The sequence below is a fragment of the Agelaius tricolor genome, unplaced genomic scaffold (genome assembly GCF_023055355.1).
Source record: "Agelaius tricolor isolate 1412-34295 unplaced genomic scaffold, bAgeTri1.0.p SCAF_49, whole genome shotgun sequence".
In the NCBI taxonomy this organism is placed as follows: Eukaryota; Metazoa; Chordata; class Aves; order Passeriformes; family Icteridae; genus Agelaius; species Agelaius tricolor.
The window spans coordinates 2,524,253-2,543,624 of record NW_027269309.1 but is presented as its reverse complement, the minus strand read 5'-3'; the positions used below and the strand labels follow the sequence as shown (position 1 = coordinate 2,543,624).

The window sequence follows — 19,372 nt, the reverse complement described above, 5'->3', positions numbered from 1 at the left end:
ATACAACAATTAGCTTTAGCTTAAGCATCTAATAATCATTAACCTACTGTTGGTGTATCTAACTTCAATATGAATTGGTTCTAACCATCAGCTAAAATTTTAATCCTTTAAAATCATGATTCAGTACTCTGCCGAGACGCTTTTCTTTCCGCACTGTTGCCGCCACAGCGGTCCCAGGGGACAGCTCGACTGCTCTCGAAAAGCTGTCAGTGCCCTACTCCCGCCCTCCGGCAGCTTGAGGCCACAGACAGGACTGGGAAGCTCAGCCGGCTACAGAAAACTGCTCCCCGCCGGGGGCGGGCCCGGCAGCGGGGGCGAGGCCGGCGCCGGAAGAAGGGTTCGGTTCCGGGCCGCGCGGCATCATGGAGTCGCTGTGGCGGCTGAAGCGGTTCGACGCTTTTCCGAAGACCCTCGAAGATTTTCGGGTTAAGACGTGCGGGGGAGCGCTGGGTGAGCGGGGGCGCTGCGGGTGGCCGGGGGACCTTGGCTAGCCGGCGCTCGTTAGAGACTCGGGGCGGCGGCGGTCGGGTTGCGCGGCGGGGCTGAAAGTGGTTCTCGTCTCCCCGGCAGTGACGGCAGTTAGCGGGCTCATCATGGTGCTGCTTTTCTTCTCGGAGCTGCAGTACTACCTCACCAAGGAGGTAAGTACCGCCGACGGAGCGGACACGGCCCCAGTCCCCCGGTGCTGCTTCCGACTCGCAAGGGGCAACCCTTCAGGGTGGCCGGAGGGCCTTCGCCCCTGCCCCCGCCGGGCCTCCGCCCTGGGCTGCCTAGTAGCAGCTTCGCCCCGCATAGACCTGCTGTTAGCGGTATTTTTCTGTGCCCTGTCCGGTCGCCGCGGCTGCGGGCTGCCCTCCCCCGCCTGTGGCGTCCTGCCAGGACGGCGGTACGTCAAGCCGCCTGCGAGCAGCCATGCCATGACAAGAAAGGAAAGCAAGCGCTGAAGCCCTGTTCCTTCCCCACGTTCAGAGATCCCCCAATATTTAACAGCATTGCAAATGGCATACGCTGGGCTGTGCAGGGCAGTGGCTCAGCTGTCTGGCAAACCTATTCTGTCTTAAAAATCAGTTCCTGGGCCACAGCACCCAGGGAAAGGAGCCTTTTGACTTGCTTACAAGTAAAATGGGACTGTTTTTCCTTTGTTCCCAGGTTCATCCAGAATTATACGTTGATAAATCAAGGGGAGATAAACTGAAGATCAATCTAGATGTTATTTTTCCGCATATGCCTTGTGCTTGTGAGTAAGACTTCTGAATGATGATGATAATAATTTTTGTCCTTGGCAGGGACTCAAGAGGCTTAGTGTGCCCATAACAAATGTATGCTTATAGATCACTTTCCTTGTGTACTGGTTTCAGATTTGAGCATTGATGCAATGGATGTAGCAGGAGAGCAGCAGCTGGATGTAGAGCACAATCTGTTTAAACAACGGTTGGATAAAGCTGGGAATCGTGTAACTCCAGAGGCTGAGAGACATGGTAAGATGCTCTTCTACCTGTCCTGGTTGGATGCTCTATTAGTCTTTCCACTGTATGCCTGTTCTGAGATTTGTGGGGACAAGGTGACAGCTGTAGAGTATTTAAATGCCACAAAGTCTTGAATACCTTATAGCATGCAGATCTATTAAACTACTCTTACACTCAGTACTTTTGCAGGAAAATCTTTGTCCAGTCCCTCTGAAACTATGATAAAGACCCATGGATGCATTTGAGAAATAAAGTTGCACAGTTGGTGGTCTTTTGGGATTAGAAATCAAGCAGCTATTCTTGCAAAATTTGGCTTTAAATCACAGTGGGTGAGCAAATGAGACTGTGTGATTCAAGGAAAGAGCCTTTCTCTAGGGAAGGCTCCCGTGACTTAACCTTTAAGCCTAAACTTGCATTTTACTCCATTAACTCTGTGTGTGTTAATGCACACCTACATAAATACATATTAGTTGATCTGTTGTTTGCAAGCTGTAATAAGTGATCCTTGGCTACATAAACCTCTCCTCTACATTTTTTACATGTTATGACTCATCCTTGTTCTTTGATACCAACCAGAAAGGATTCTGACAAAGCATTTTTCAGTTGCACAGTAGTACTATTTTGACTTTTCCTTTCCAGAGCATGAGTTACTTATTCTGTTTTCTGGGAGTCAGTGTAGTTCTGAGTACTAACATGACCAAATTTTTAGCTTTGTACCACTTTAGATTTAACATTTCTGTTGTTGACACTGAAAGGCTAAACTAAGCCAAGAGCTGAACAATTGGCAGGCACAAGGGTTTCTCTGGTTGTCATGGGAATGTGGTGATAGTGTTCTTACTGCTGTGTCACTTAGCAGCCACCACAGGTTGTGGCTTTAAAAATTATTATTTGGGGACAAAAACTATTCTACATGTTTTTAAGCAAGTCCTGTATTGCTCATAATGTACTGGTTGGGTCTACTTAAGACAACATTTTAGCAAAGCCTTTATGCAAGTAATGTCTGATGCTTCAGCAAGGCTTACAGATAGCCAGTTCTTTCCATGGAGGCTGTTCTTGAGAGGACAGATACTATTCTCCTTCTTGGTTTTACTCCACACATCAGCAGGCTACATACATACCATTTTAGGTGGGTGTTGGGTGCAGGATGTGCAGTAGCACATTGTGTGTGCAGAGTGTTCATTATGCATAGAGCAGAACAAGAGTACAAGACAGAGTTTCTAGATGTGTCTCATCACTTTGAATCTCGTTTTGTCTTAGAGCTGGGAAAAGAAGAAGAAAAAGTGTTTGATCCAAATTCTTTGGATGCTGATCGCTGCGAGAGCTGTTATGGGGCAGAGTCAGAGGACATTAGGTAACCTTTACACCTTTTTCCTATCTTCTTAGCATTTGAATCCTGGTATATTATATGCATATTTTTTTCCCAAATGTCTATGAAGGTCTGTGCAATGAAATCCTACTCTCAGGCACATATTCAGTGATATTGTGGTTTGGCTATGCCTTTGGAAGCTGCACTCAAGATTGTTGAGAAGGTGCATCTGTAGGTTGTTTGGATTGTCTACATGCCTGTTTAAGCAGTACAAAAATTGTATCTCAGCAGGTGAGAGATTTTCTGGGCTTGTTTGGTGTCCAGAGCAGAGGTGTTTAAATGATTTCACTGTTACATGAGTTATCTTGACATAAAACCTGGTTATGCCCTGGCCTTGCCTTCTCACTGCTGCTGGTGGCATTGTTTCCTTACAGGAGCAAAGACCAGACATCTATGTCTTCACACAAACAACAGGCGTCTTTTCGTATTTCTCATTCCTCCAAACAGGAAATTACTGTAAAAATGGATCCATGATAATCCATATAGGTTCTGGACTAATTTTGGCTATTTTTGGCTCAGTGATAACTTGGTTTGTCCCATCTGTCAAGTTGTGTCCTTTCCCAGAGATGTTTTCATCTTGAGGTATTCATAACTGCTGCCTTCAACAGCAGGAATTTGTTCAACATGTCCACCAAAACATGAAACCAAGGAAGAAACCTGGGTTTTTTTCTGGTAACCAAGGTATTGTCCACAGGTAGAAAAGTACAAAGAAAGTTTGTAGTTAAGCCCCCCTTTAGCCCAATGTCTTGGACTAAAAACAGAGGAAAGGAGCAATAGAAACAGGCAGATGCTTTGTTCACATGAGGAAGTTCCAAATTGCCTATAACTGGGGGACGCTGATGTTGTTTTTGTGACAAATTTCTTTGCCAAGGGATGCCTTGGCTGTGTAAATGGCCAGGCAGAGCCTTCTTTGGACTCCAGTCCTGTATTCAAACAGCGTGCATCCTCACCTCCAAACCTCAAAAGGCACATCAAGAAGATCATGCTCATTCAGGAGCATTAGGCCACTTTCCAAGGTCCAGTCCCCAATGTTTGTGTTGCTGCTTTGTTGAAGAAGAATCTGTCAAGGATTCAAGTCCTGAGCTGGAGCATCTCTTCTTAATGATAAAGATGGTAAGATGGTGCTTATGCTTTTTGCAGGTGTTGTAATACTTGTGACGATGTCAGAGAAGCATACAGGCGGCGAGGCTGGGCCTTCAAGAACCCAGATAGCATAGAGCAGTGCAAGAGGGAAGGGTTTAGCCAGAAAATGCAAGAGCAGAAGAATGAGGGCTGCCAAGTGTATGGTTTCCTAGAGGTCAACAAGGTGAGAGAGAGCTTTTGCTGTGAACCTGCTGCATGATGGTGAGGACTGTGAAAAGGCAGAGTTGGGGCATTCCTCTCCTTTTCCAGTTTTAGGTGCTTACAAGACTATTATAGAATAACCTCTGGGGTCAGCAACGTCTTTGTGCTTGTCATGGGGTTCAGGAGGACAGTCAGGAAGAGCAGTGGAAAAGACGCTAATTCTGGTTTGTGTTCTGTGGGCTGGTAGGAAGTCATGGCAGCTGCAGAAGTTAGTCTTTTCCTCCCACCTGGGTACCAAGTCTTTTTGCTGAGATTTCTGGAGGAGGAGAGGCAGCTTCTTTGAGCTTGAATTGTTCCACCTGCCCTTCCGGTTTTAAATCAGAGGCCACAAGTGGGTGCTGGAGATAGCAGTAACCGACTTGCCTGCAGAAGTGTTGGAGAGAGTGAAATGTTATCTTCTTTAGAAAAACAGGAAGCAAGGCTATTGGAGTTGGTTGTCAAGGCTGAAAATGCTCAGAGAGGTGGTTTATGCAAATGATGTATGAAAATACACAAGATGCACCAGGTAACTATGTAATCTGTCATTTTGTGGGTTACCCTCACAAACACACAGGTTGCATACCCAAGTACCCTGTAGAAGAAGTCAGACCCAGGCTATTTTTTTTTGTTTCTTTTTAACTTCAAACTCTGTTGTTTTTTTCTTTTTTTTTTTCTTTTTTTTCTTTTTTTTTCTTTTTTTTTCTTTTTTCCTTTTTTTTTTCTTTTTTTTTTCTTTTTTTTTTCTTTTTTTTTTCTTTTTTTTTCTTTTTTCTTTTTTCTTTTTTCTTTTTTCTTTTTTCTTTTTTCTTTTTTCTTTTTTCTTTTTTTTTCTTTTTTTCTTTTTTTCTTTTTTTCTTTTTTTCTTTTTTTTCTTTTTTTTCTTTTTTTCTTTTTTTCTTTTTTTCTTTTTTTTCTTTTTTTTCTTTTTTTCTTTTTTTCTTTTTTTCTTTTTTATCCTTGTGTATTCTTCCTGGAAACCACAGTCTTTATTTCCAGAAAGTAGACCTTGTACTCTCATATCCAGAGATTGTGATTTGAGCATTATCATAGGTATTGAACCGTTATGGGACCCTCTCTCACAATATATGATGATCAGGAAGATTCCAGGGGGAATTCTGTATGTAGGAATGGTCCAAGTGTGAGTGTCACTGGGGAAGTTGTTGGGGCCTTTTTTTAGGCACTTGGAACTTTGTGCATCTTCATTCTCAACAGGTCTGCAGTTAACATAAAGCATAGGTTTGTCCAGGCATCAAAGATGTAATACAGTGAGTGAACTTGAACTTGGTACATTCAAATCTTCCAAGGCAGAATGCATGTGATTGCTAGTAAGTGTTAGGGAGGACTGGCATCTAATATCCATATCCCTTTCAGAGTCCAGGATGAAATTTTACCAGTTTGTCTTTTGCAGATTTTTGGGGGGTTGGGTTGCTTTGGGAGGGGGGTTTAGTAGGTTAAGTGCTTTATTTTTGCATGCTCTTCTTTTCATGGGTTTATACATTGGATCACTGCTGATTATTGTTATAAGTGTTTATCCTCACTTTCTCCTCTCTTTTTCTTTGATACTGTTTTGTATTTTCTGAAGGACCAGTCAGTTCCCTGCTTGGAGTTAATTCCTCCTTTTCTTTTTTTTATGTCCACAAAATAATCTGGATAGAACAGCTGTTATCCACATCAGTAATTAATTATGGATTTCAGCATCACGGGCTGTAATGAACATGGGAAATTCATACCTCTCTTAGGATAATGTCTGCTGCTACTGTCCCCTGTGAAAATGAGTCAGTTGGTGTCTGGCTTGTGTAAACAAAATCCTAAAAATCCAAACACCAGTACAACTGCTTTGCTTACATAGATTCAGACCATTTAATGAATGTTTATTGTCTCCTGCAGGTAGCTGGAAATTTTCACTTTGCACCAGGAAAAAGTTTTCAACAGTCTCATGTACATGGTAAAATATTTTCTTTTCCTGTTTGTTGGACCTTGTGGTTTCAAGTGTCTGACCATTTTCTTTTAATATCTTTGCATTACTGTCTGTAGTAACAACATCACTGCTTCAGTGAGGAGGACATTGTTGAAGTTTTGTTACAGTGGTTTAGAACTATCATGGACAAACAGAAAAGTGGTTTCTAGGGGTGCTGCCACATGAGCGTGGAAGAACTTGGTAGAGGATGTTTCTGGGTAGTCTCTCAGTTCCGCAAAACTTTGCTGCTTTGCAGTCAAACAACCTCAAGTAAAATTTTCAGTCCTGAACCTAACTACAAGTACCTCTAGAAGGGATATTTTCCTCTATTCATGAGGTTCAGAGTAAAATCATGTTGTGAAGGACTTCCTTGAGTATGTATATAAATATAGCGTGGTGAGAACAATAGCGGTAGTTTACAAAATCATGGAATGGTTTGAGTTAGAAGGGACCTTTAAAGGCCATGTAGTCCAACTGCCCTGCAATGAGCAAGGACACCTTCCACTAGAGCAGGTTACTAAGAGCCCAGTCCCGCCTGGTCTTGAATGTTCCCAGGGACTGTCTGCCAGATCTCTGGGCAACCTGTGCAAATGCCTCATCACTTTCAACATATACAATTTCTTATATCCAGTCTGAATCTGCACTCCTTTAGTTTAAAAGTATTGCCCCTTGTCCTATCGCAACAGGCCTTATTAAAATGTCTGTTCCCATCTTTCTAACAGTTCCCTTTTGCTGTTAGAAGGGGCTCTTGGGTCTGCCCAGAGCCTTCTCTTCTCCAGGCTTTCCAAGCCTCTCTCTATAGTAGAAGTGTTCCAGCCCTTGGAGCATCTTTGTGTACTCATCTTCCCTGTGCTGGGCATCGCAGAGTTGGAGGCATCTCTGCATGTGGGGTCTCACCTGAGTGGAATAGAGAGGGAGTGTCCTCCCCCTCACCTGCTGCCCATACTGCTGGGAATGAACCCAATATGCAAGTGGTGTCTTGATTGTCAGTGCGTATGGCCAGGTCATGTTAAGCTTCTCGTCCACTAACACCCCCAATTCCATCTCCCCTGGGCAGTTCTTGACTTGTATTGATACCGGGGGTTGCCCTGACCCAGGTGCAACACTTTCCACTTGATCATGATGTTCACTGGCCCCACTTCTCAAGCTTGTACAGGTTCCTCTGGATGGCATCCTGCCCCTCAAGCACATCAACCTCACTACTCAACTTGCTATTATCTGCAGATAGGCTGAGGTGCCTTCAGTCTCACTGTCCATGTCACTGATGGCAGTGGACAATACATTAAACAGTACTTCTCCTAACATGGATCCTACTTGTTCCTGTCTTCATCTGTATATTGAGCCATTGGCCACTACCCTTTGCATGTGATCATCCAAGCAATTCCTTATTCAGTGAAGAGTCCACACATCAAATCTGTATTTTTTCCTTTTATCACTCACTCCAATTTAATCTGTACTGCTGAGGTTAAGGTCAGGGGAGAATGTGAATGTGCTTGGTGGGAGTAACTGGTGTATTTGGAGAACAACAGACAAACTTTTGAGCACAGAAGCACTCTTGTACAAACAACAATAATGAGAAAAGCCTGGTTTCCCCCATAATACTGATCATTTGTAATAAAAAAAAATGTTTAACTTATTGTGGCAAAACCTCCTTTGTGTGCTTAAACTATCATGACAACAGCAAACTTACTACAGCCAGAATCAACAAAGTCATGGCATATATGTTAAGGAGAAGCATGTCTGTATTACACCTCTCTGTAACAGACAGGAATTCAGGCTGCCTCAGAGCAAGTACTTTGTGTACAGAGAGGTCAGGATAGCTCTCTAATTCCATGTCCTCCAGAAATGCTGCAGAGCTGAATTAAAATTCACTCAGAAAATACAGATAAAACCTGTCGCTATAGGACATGAAAGAACACAAGCTCACTACTGTTCTCAAGGTAAAGAAAAAAGGGAAGTTTATTTTCTGACTCTAACATTTATAGTTTTCTAAAAGTGACAGCGGATTGGAGGGTGACAGTGACACTTCTCTAATGACACTGGTTAAACTAACAGTTTGTCTCTCTTCCTCCATAAAGGAATCCAAAACAATGAGTTATTTACAGAAAGTGTGTGAGAAAGTTCACTACAAGAATGTCAACATCAGAAGGCTTAGAAAATCTTAAAAAACTAGGGTGACAAAAACCCAAAAGGGCTGTGTAGTTACTGCCAACCTCATCCACTCATTTGCTTGTTCCTGCTGGCTGTATCTGATGGCCTCCTCTTTGTCTATGGAAAAAGAACATAGTTGCTTCCCACTCTCTCCTTGCCCCTCAGCATTTCATAGGCCTTTCCTGTACAGGGCTCAGGGTATATCTTTCCCTGCTGAAGAATCACACCTTGTGAAGCTGGTCATTTGTGGACGCCAGTCAACCTCTGAGCTTCCTTGCAGGATTTCTCTGAACCTCTTTCAGTTCAGCTCTGTCTGAAGGTACCAGACTGCATCCAGAATTGTGGTCCAGGCTAAGCATGAGAAGCAGTGGCCTAATGATTTTCTTCCTTTTATTCTCTCTTGCTTTCCTAGTTATTCATAATGTGGGATTTTCCTTTTTACCCAGCCTTTTCCTTGGCAGTGTTTTCATTGCACTAGCCAACAAACAAGGAAGTTTTCAAGACCCATAAGGAAAATGGACTGCTTAGAGTATGGTTGTTGTCTTGTACATGACTCACTGTAACCTTTCTTTCTAATCTTTTGGGGTTTTTTCTTCCCTTTAATTACAGATAAAGAATTTGATTAGTATTAGAGGACAGAGTTCTGTGAGATATTTCCAGAACTTGTATCTCATTTGGATCATAGTTCCAGACAAGAACTTAAGTGCTTGTGGTGTTTGATTCTTTCAGTAAGGTCTGCATTAACATGCAGTCCTGTTAATACATTTAGCAGAATGTCACACAGGATGAAGTTGAATGTCTAAAAGAAGTTTGAATATTCCAAACTGTTGTTGTAAGTCACATTAACAATTCACTAAATAATTTTACTAGACCTACTTGATGCAGAACTAATGACTGACAGTATTTTTGGTTTTCTTTCTATTCCCTACTCATATGAACCAGTAGAAAATATGAGGATCAATATGAGTAGTGTGGAAAGTTCAGTCCACTGCACCATTCTTCTTGCCTCCTATTGGAGTCTGTACCACGTTTGTACAGCTGATTGTTGGATTTTTATTTTGAGGTGGCATTGAAATACTGAAGCTTGCATATCAGCTTTTCATTTTCTTGCATTGTTCCTCTCTTCTTATGCTGAGGTTCCTGTTGTATCATAGATCTCCAGCCAGGAAATGGACATGGGCATCACTGTGACTGTCCCAAGGGTCCTATTAAGCAGCACTTTGTAGATCTGATTGCAGATGTAATCCTTATCTGAGCTTCTGAACTCTTGTTGTGTGCTTGGTGTTAAGATCTTGAAACTGTAACTTCTTTCCTAGGGAGAAGCAAGTTGAAATGGCTTTATCTCAGAAAGTAGAACAAGAGGGGCTGATACACGTGGCAGCACTGTGTAAAGTGCAATTTTATTTCTGTTTAGTTATTTAACTTCAGTTAGATATAACTTTATTTGCATAAGCTCTGTGTTCTCAGCTCTCCATTAGAGACTGAGCACTTTACTACTAGGTAGTATTTTATCTTAGTTTTCACCATTAGTATGTTTTAGTGTGTATTGCTACTCATTCCTAATCTCAGGTCATCAGAATTGTCCTGTCTAGGATGACTCACATGGCTGATCTTATGGCTTTGTGCCCTCTAAAATGGTTAATTACCTATTAGCTAGTGCATAAATATAATGCTTGAACTTCTTGGACAGGTACTCCGTCTCTGTTCACATCCTGTGTTCCCTGAGAATCTGAGCTGAACCTTTGGAAATGTGTTGCTTTTGAAGCAAGCAGTGATGCTGCTTTTCATTCCAAGTTATTGGAAGCATTTAAAATTGGTCACTTTAGGCTTGCACCATGATGTGACAGCATCAGTGTCAGAGAAGACCCCCAGCTCTGGAATGTCTTACTGGCTGCAAATGGTCATTTGTTGTTCGGTTGCACTAAGAAATCCCAGATCATTAGGAGGAGGATTGAAAGAGATTGTGAGGAGGACTGAAGCACTTCCAATCAGAATTCTTAACACTGAAACAAGTAGTTTTGGTTCTTCTGTTTTAAGCGGCACAGCCTCAAGCCCTGCTTATTCATTTGGTTCTTGCTGAGGTTGGGGTTGCTTCAGTGTTGTCTGTTTAGACTTTGAATCCTAAACTGAGATTTTATGTTTGTTCATGCAATGTGCTGCAGATTTTGGTGAAGTTCTCTCTTTCACTTTTGCATCTGTAAGGACAGCCTCCACCATCAGCTGGGCCAATTTATGACTCTGAATATTGTATCTGTTTTCTTTTGCAGCAATTCACACCTGCAGTCTTTCCTTCCTGTCTCAGAGGAAAGAGGAATGATTGGGTGATTTAGCTGTTTAACCTCTGAGATTTGTGCTTCAGGGGCTGCTGCCATGTCTGTCCATGCCTATACAGCAGCAGCCATCTCCTGCTTCATCTGCAGTAGTTGAGAGTGACTTTCCTGCCTGTGGAAACTTCACCTACCTAATGGTAGGCTCCTGAGGAGAGTGATGTTATCTATATCACTTCCCGTCTTTCTTGCTCTGTTTCTTATAGTCAAGGGAAAAGGCTGAGGGTTCTCATTCCTCCTTTAGATTGTCTTTGGGTCACTCTGTTGCTGAGGTGCCATCATGTTGTCATATTGTGCCTTGCTTTTCTCTGTGATGTGGCTACACCATCATCAGTATTTTTTAGAAAAGACATTGGCCTTCATGCTTTTTTGACAGCCAGAGAGCTTTTCAGGATTATTTAAAATGTCTCATTAGACTCCTTCAATTCCTTAAAAAGAAGATGGTGGCATCTGGACAGGACATTCTGTCCTGAGGACACACTCTGAATGACTGTCACAATTTCTGTGGATGAAGAAATCTGTATGTGGTCCAAATTTTGTGGTTTCCTTGCACCCTACATGTCTGGAGGAACAAAGTTATCTTTGAAGATGCTATTTCTGAGAGATTACTGTTTGTTTTCATCCTCTTTTGTGGTGATGTCTGTGGAAGGAAAAAACACAGGTTTGCTGCTCTTTGTTATGATGATAGTCTTGGAAAAAGAGTCTTCTCCTTGGTGCCACCAAGCTTTGCCTAGAAAGGTGTGAAGCTTTGTTAGCTCTCTAGGAGTCAGATCCACTGGTCAGTTGTACATCCTCATTAGTGTTCTGTTTATGTATTTAACAAAGGTCTTCTTTATTTCTCTGCTAGAGCTTGTTTGACAGCCAGAACCTATTTAAACTCATCCTTGGACGCTGTGGATGACCCCAAATAGCCTCTCTTTTTTTACATACTTTTTAGTGTTTTGATTTATTAATTGTGAAAAGATACCAAGTCTTTGACTGCAGACTGGTTGTCATTTTTCAAGTCCCTTGGCACCTTCTCAGTGTCAGCCAAGAGCAAGTCACACTAGCTCCTTTTTCTGCAGAGACTGCAGTCTCCTTCTCTGTTCCTTTCCTACAGCCCAAGTAGTTGTGGGCTCGTTACTATTGCACAGGCATCTACTGGTAGCAGTTACTTATCTGAGTTCTTCTCCTGCCCAACTTACTTTAAAAAATGATGTGGGACTCAGTCTCCATCAGGACACCAGTTCAGTGTGGGAAGATCCAAATCCTCTGATCACCTGTACACTATTCCTTCCATAGAGGAGGTGTGGATGAGCTCATTCTAACCTCTGTCCCAAAGTAGTGTCTGTTAGGGAACTGTTTTTATCCCCATACTGAATACTGAACACTGAGAGTCTTACTTCATCCTCAGCACTGCTGAGGACTTTTCTTTTTACCCTAGTGACCTCTTACCAGAGTTTGGTTGTCTTGGTGCTGAAAGATGCAAGGTCTCACCCATTTATGGTGGACAAACTGTTTTCAAGTTATAAAAAGTCTGTTTTGGAGACAACAAAAATGACATTTTCATTTGTCACTTCACTATCATCCATCAGAGCTCAAGTTGTACCAGTTGTTGGGAATGCTTAACATTTGTCAAGTAGCCCTCTGAAGCAGCCTTTCTTTCTCTATACCAAAAATCATACTATTGTAGAAGCCCCAGCAGAGATGTAGCTGAGGGGATCAAATTGCTGTGGGAAGGATTCAGAGGCTCATACAACTATAAGGCCCTGTAAGTCTGTGACAGTTACTGGTTAGTGCTAAATGTATATACTGCACAGTGTTCAATACAAATGAACAAGCTTTTGAAACAAACAAAAAAGGAGTTTACCTCCCTTGAGATGTGCTGTTCAAACATGCATTTCCCTGTGCCCAATCTTTCCTGGTATTCACCTTTGTCAGGATCTTGCAACAGAATGAACAAAATCAGCCTCATGATTTGTTATTTCCTCTGTATATCAGGTGGGATGAAAATAGCACAGGACAGATTAAGAATAAAGAACCTATTACTCAGCTTTGAATGTTAATATGTTGTAAATATAAACCTTGAGTGCATTTCTGAATAGCTTTGCTCCTAAAATTATCTCTCTTATCTTATGACTGAAAAATAATCTAAATATAACCAATACTGTTGTTTGGCATGCTGCTTTGGAGTTCACTTAACATATATGCACATCCCACTGTGTTTTTCCTTTTGGTGATTAATTACTGCATTTTGAGTTCTCTGTTGCACTTTAAAAGATTGCTTGACAATATATCAGTTCCTTTAGCTGTCTAGGGGGTGATTTATATGGCCTAAAAAGCACATAAGCACAGATGTTTCTCTCTCCCTTTATGGTATGAACTTTAAATACTACTCTACCTGAATCTCTTTGTAAGGATATGAACATTTCTCTTTTCTCTTCTACTTTACTTGTTTTCCCAGTGTATGCTGTTGAGATTAGGTGTTGGTGTATCCTTTTTTTTCCTCTGGACTACAGAACTAACATGATTTTTGCTATTTGCTGAGCCCATAAATCTCCTTTGGAAAGAGCTGTTGATCTAGGCTGGGATTTGAGAAGTTTTCCAGGAAGCTAATAGGAGAGCTGTGCCAGGTCATTCTTCTGTGGTAAACGAGGTGGAAAAGGTGGAGAATCCTTGTCTTAAATGATTTTAGTATCCCCATGTTGGAGATAATGTTTTGGCAAATGTTTAGCCGCACTGTGCCGCTAATGTGCTTGAGGGGAATGTGCTGATATGTTAGAGCAACTTCTGCCTTTTCAAGTCGGATGAGAGAATTATCTCACTTAATTTCATTTGTGCAGCACGTTAGAGAATATTGTCGGGTCGGCGGAAGAATTGCGGCACACGATATGCGTGATCAACAAATCTCAAAGTTTATTGATAGCTCACACATATTTATATTGGTGTTAATGAAGCTTATACATATTGCAAAGCTGAGCTCATTATTGGTTAATTACTCATCAGGCAACCACACCTATTTCTATTTTTTTATAGTTATTTTGTTATTACTTTTACATTCTTGTGGTTATTCTGCTGAAGCTATCTCCATATTTCTGGCAAAAGATCCTCTCCCCCATCCTCATGTTGCAGCAAGGTCGCATCAGTGATTGGACACTGACTGCTGACTTCTAGACTTGCTTTCTTCTATCTTAATCAGCGGTATCATGTCCACATGCCCTTTCTCAGCTAGCCAGCTGTCCACAAAGCTCTCCACAGAATATGTCCTGAAATTTCATGTACCAAGCCAGCTGATCTGTGAGCAGTTTGTAGGAACTTTTACAAGCGTTAGTAAACCATTGGATTTTTCTATGGGTAATCATGGCATTTGCAGGTTGAGATGTGGTGTTTAAAGTCAGTAGCATCTGGCAGAGGGCTCAGACTCAGTTTTGCTTAGCCGCAACATTTTCTGTGTTGCTCCCTGCCTCATTCCCCTCTTCACAACACATCTTTATGCCACTTCCATCTTCCTGCCACTGTGCTCCTGTAAGATACTTTCCTCCATAAAATTCATCCCTACTTTGAAAAGTGGTGTCCTATCTCACTTTGGAGCAATGTATTTGTGTGGCAGTCTTTGGTGTTTTTGGAACCTTCACATGTTTATTGACAGAGTCCCGAATGGCTGTAAGTGCTGTTAATCTTCTTTTAGGGGTCAAGAACTGAGTTTTGTGAAGTCCAAGGAGGCTTTGTCATTGTCCAGGTCAGAAATGCAGGATGGGGAGAATTCTTCAGATAGACAGCATTAGTTAAAACTGTGTTACTAAAACCATGAACAAATCTTGGTTCTATAAAGGAGACAGAGTTCTTGTGAAACTTAAGATGTTTAGCAGGTATCTTTATTTTGCCTGTTAGGTGTGGTTAAGGAAATGAAAAAATGTGTTTGTTTCTACAGAAATAAGAGTCTTTGGTCCTAGTAGACAGTCTTTTAAAGATCTTCTGTTCTCTTTCCTCGTCCTGTTCCTTATCTTAGCAGGCTAAATAACCTGCTGGTTTATGTTAAGCTAAACATGTATCTGCAACATAGAGTATGTACATATGTGCTTAGCATAATCATCAGTGATCAAGGAGAAATAAACCTGCAGGATGGTGGAAGACTCTTTTAGAAACTGAACAGCTCTACTGCAGAGTTGTAAATCACTTATTGGAGGGGAGTTTTATAAAAACTACTTAGTTGTGGAAAGCATAGCAGAGCACTCCGGGGACATTTTTTCTTCAGTAGCCATAACTAATAATAGGGGTCACCCACAATGTAAATCTAGTGTAACATGTTAGTTAATGTCTGGTCCTTCTCAAGTAATGCCCTGGGATTTCTCTGGTACTATGCTGTTCCTGTAAGTTTTGTCGTGCTCACTAGTCCTCAGTACAACTTCACATGTACCAACACATGTGACTACCCAGGTGATAAATCTGATAAACACCATAATATCCTGCAAAGGGTTCTAGGAGCACAGCTACCACAAGGGTCATCCCTCTCCCTCTCTGTGCATCACTGTGCCAGTGCAGCTGTGGGATTAACCCACTGTGCCAGTGCAGCTGTGGGATTAACCTTACTTTGGAGTTGTTCTGACAGGAAGAATAGCCTCAGATAAAGCAAGACTTGCATTTCAGCCTTTTACAGAGTCTGAGACGGCTCATGACTGAAAGGTGGGTGGGATAGGAATGAGCTGAGGGACTGAAAGATGGTGGGACAAAGAAAGTTTTATTCCTTTGGTGGTATGAAATCATAGAATATTCTGAGATTGAAGGGACCCACAAGGATCTTCATGTAGGTCCAGTTTAAATGCAGACCCATCCGAGCCAGGATCTCTGTGGAACTTTGTTATAACTGAAGGTTAGCCAGCTAGTGTCTGTACAAAAGGCAGCAAGACTTGACACTTCACTGGCAGCTAAGCCACTGACCTCTTAACTTAAGTGCAAATAATAAGTGCAACATGAAATAGCCTAGTGTTGCTGGTAACTGTTAAGAATAACATAGCATAATGCCAAGGCCACTTCTTTCTTTATTTCCCCTGCCCACCATCACATATACTTCCAAATTTTTACTAGGAATTTCTTTTTTAAAGTTCATTGATACAGTTGTCAGCACAGGAACACAAACCTGTGTGCTGTCACTGTGCTAGTTGCAGTGACAGGTCTGCACTCCAGTCAGAGATAGCAAAAGGAATATCTGAAGCCAGTGCATCTCTGAGCTCTTTGAAATGCAGACCCATTGCCTTAATTCCAAGTACGACAGCCTAGTCTCTGGGCATTTAGGTGCAAGAGGACCTCTCCCTTCATCAGAGCCTCAGGAGGAGTGTACTTTAGCATTTCCTTTTCTAACTGTATGTTCTCTATTTTTCATGCCTATCTCTTTAGGTTTAATAAGGGTTTTATATAAATACAAGTACAGCTTCTGGTGGTTTACTGAAAAATGTTAATTGAAAAAAACAGTTCACAGCACACTTAAGTAGAAAGGAGAGGCTAGTTTTAAAGGAGAGGCTAGTTCAAATCAGATCTTTAGCTTTGCAGCTGTTGCGGTTTGCTACTGGCCAAACACCAGGCACCCATGAAAGTTATTTGCTCTCCCTCTCTTGCTCTCAACTGGGCAGAGAGGGGAAAAAAACTAAGGGCTCCTGAGTTGAGATGAGGACTGAGAGAGAAAACACTTAAGGGCAAAACAGGTTCAAATTTAAAGGTATAAAGTAAGTTTCTTATTAACAGAGTCAGAGGAAGATAATGAGAAGTAAAATAAGACTTTAAACCATCTTTTTCTGCCCCCAGCTGCTCCCGCTTTCCCACTGACAGTGCAGGGAGACAGGACATGTTGGTTTTGATAGTTCGTCACCCAAGATCTCTTTCTTTTTGCTCAGGGAGCGGAGTCTTTTTTCTGCTATGGCATGAATCCCTTCCACGGAGAAACAGTCTTCCCAAAACTATTGTGGCATGTCACTTGTCCATGGGGTGAGTCCCCTAAGGATAGTCTGAGTTTGTAAGCAAGGGCCCTCTATCTCTGGAAGCAGGGGCCCTCTCTCTATTTGGGTCTCCCACTGGATCACATCTTTCTCTGGCATCCACCCGCTCTGGCAGGAGCACTTTTCCCATGGGCTGCAAGTGGATCTCTGCATCCCCCATGAAATTCATGCCTCATGGGGGACAGTTTGTTTCACCATAGTCCTCATCATGGCTTGCAGAGGAATCTCAGTTTTAACACTTGGAGCACCTCTTCCCCCTCTTTTTTCACTGACCTTGGTGTTGCCCTGTTGTTCTCCCTCACATGTGCTCATGTCTTCCTCTTCTCTGACTGCAAGTAAAACTGCTGCTCATAGGTGCTTTTGGTAACAAGTTCTGCTAATTCAAAGATTCCTACAGGATCCCGCAGCTCCGAGAGGTCAATCTCATCTAGGTTCTGTGCCAGAGAGTCTCTTACCATGTTTCTGCTGCTGGCCACGCGGCCCCACCACCACCAAGCAGGCAGTGACGGCCACCACAGCCCCGCGCTATTTAACCCCTCTCTTCCTGCGGGGCCTGGGAAGGAGAGGCTGCTGCCACTGCCCCTGCCCTTCTTCCCACGACACGGTTGGCTGGGGTTGGCCAGGCGGCAGAGGCTTGCCATGCACTGCGCCAGGACGGCAGCAGCCGTGGCACCTCACCACCCCTGGAGAAAACTGCGCACATGCGTGTTTCAATTTTTCTTCTTAACTGTGTCATCACAGAGGCATTACCAGCCTCTCTAATTGGGCCAAGAGCATGTCCATCTTCAGAGCCATCAGAGATTGGCTCTGTTGGACATGGTGGAAGCTTCTAGCAGCTTCTCACAGAAACTACTCCTGTGGCCCTCCCTCACTACCAAAAACCAGGCTGTGCCAAATCAACACAGCAACTTGTCTCTTGTGCTAGGCTCTCAAGGGAGCAGCATTTCTAAACTTTGTTAATAATGTAGCAACACTTGGTGATCTGACTCCATTAGCTCCTAAAGTAATAGCCCACGATTATTGAACTGTGTTTTACTTTGCTAAATTGAAAGGTGAAGTCTGCCTTCCTGAGCACATGAGCACCTGTTAAAATGGCCACAGATTCTGGCTTCTTTGAGTTGATTGTATGACTTTGGATAAACCTGGTAGGATACTGAAATGGAGTTGCAATTTAGATTTTCATCCTGAGACTGATGCTCCTGGTATTGCATAAAGTCATTTAAGTAGCAAACTAGAAGATAACCATTGCCTCCCACAGATTTTAAAGATAAGCATGTATATATTGATTGTCATCATAGTTACACTTACAGCAGTACCTTACCTACTCCAATGCACGAAAGATAATTGACTAAGCCATCAAAAGAGTATTCTTAATACAAAAAGAATGGGAAGATGTTTGAATCCAAAATGAAGGGAACTCTCAGAACTTTGGGCCTGTAAGCCAAAGCTTAGAATTAAACACAGGATTTGATCTGAGACCCTGGAAAAGGTTTCCAAACTTAGGTGCTGGAAGCGAGAATATGGATTTATAGTTTAAAGCAGAGACACGTTAAGCTAAATAGAAGAAAGTTTAGAGTTTTGGAGTTTAAGATACAGAAAAAATAAAAGTAGTTACAAAGGTAAACAAGAGGTTTAGAATGCAGTACTGTAGGTTTATGTGTCATAACATGATTGGCTAATAAAGTTTACACTGTAGCATGAGTCCATAAGACAAAATATTAAAGGATTGGGTCAAAAACATAAATATCCTTGCTGGTAGTGTTTTATTGGTCAATAAATTCTTAAAAAGTCTTGTAACTAGAGGTCTTGTGACCTTCTGAGCCATGCAGTGAAGATGTGAGCCAAACTCACCCTTCCTGCCTATGTAGAAGATAAGAAAAATAAATCACATAATCTAAAAAACTCAGAGGTACCGTCTCTAACTCATTCAAAACTCCTTCAAAAATCCCCATACCATATCTCTGCCAGATCCCTTGTACCTGATCCTGATAGGGGTGTGTGGTGTTGCCAGCATTGTCACATTGCTGCATGTGGGAAAGGCAGAGATGCAGGCCAAATTCCCCAAATCCCAACACTGGTGACAGCCACTGTGGCCCTACTAGTGGTTTGTAAATACCCTGCTTGGACCATTCCTGCAAAGACTTTTCCTTCCCTAGTATGTTCTCTGGGCAGCAGTAGCAAGGCTGATAGGCAGAGTGCTGAGAGTTACTAAGACGATGATGATGATTTTTAAGGGCACTTGCATGTTATATTAAAGCATGTGCTCTGCTCATTTGTTAGTTTAGATCTGTTGTGCCTCTGTGTTTTACAGTAGTGAGAGAAGTTATGTGTAGCAAACAGCAAAGCTTTCTTTTCTGACCTCTGGGGTCTTTTTTTGCCCTAGATGAAGAATACATGCAGGTGAGGATTGAATACCTAAGCTGAAGTAACCCCAAATTAAATTTATTTTCTTTCATTCTAGCGGTGGCTCTGTGTAAGGAGGGGTATTACAGCAGTTTTATCTGTCACACACCCTACTATGCAAGCAAGAGAGAAACCCAGACAATTTTCTTGCCATTTTAGATTGTGATGGGAATGAAAGGAGCTGCCTTATTGCTAGAATATGGGAGAGAGATATTGTTGCTATGACAATGTGAGCTATATTGTGTAACTATTTTTCTATTACAGTTCACGATCTGCAGAGCTTTGGACTTGATAATGTAAGTGTTCCTACAGCAGTGTTCTAGTTCTTTTAGTCTATTTTCCTTCTGGATTTCCCTCCCATTGCCACATTGAGATCCTAGATTGCTGCAGATTTGGCTTTATGGGTCTAA

General features: G+C 42.2%; 1 protein-coding gene across 2 annotated transcripts in view; it reads left to right on the top strand.

Annotated features, from left to right (window-relative positions):
• The first annotated feature begins 292 nt into the window (after nucleotides 1-292).
• The window catches only part of ERGIC3 (ERGIC and golgi 3), a 28,193-nt gene continuing 9,113 nt past the window's right edge, over nucleotides 293-19,372 (top strand). For both annotated transcript variants that reach the window (XM_071455526.1, XM_071455525.1), the window contains exons 1-8: nucleotides 293-450; nucleotides 571-641; nucleotides 1,150-1,237; nucleotides 1,359-1,478; nucleotides 2,724-2,817; nucleotides 3,973-4,138; nucleotides 6,043-6,100; nucleotides 19,227-19,258. In XM_071455526.1, the coding sequence (XP_071311627.1) occupies nucleotides 363-450; nucleotides 571-641; nucleotides 1,150-1,237; nucleotides 1,359-1,478; nucleotides 2,724-2,817; nucleotides 3,973-4,138; nucleotides 6,043-6,100; nucleotides 19,227-19,258 (717 nt within the window). In that variant the 5' untranslated portion in view covers nucleotides 293-362. The remainder of the gene's footprint in view (nucleotides 451-570; nucleotides 642-1,149; nucleotides 1,238-1,358; nucleotides 1,479-2,723; nucleotides 2,818-3,972; nucleotides 4,139-6,042; nucleotides 6,101-19,226; nucleotides 19,259-19,372) is intronic.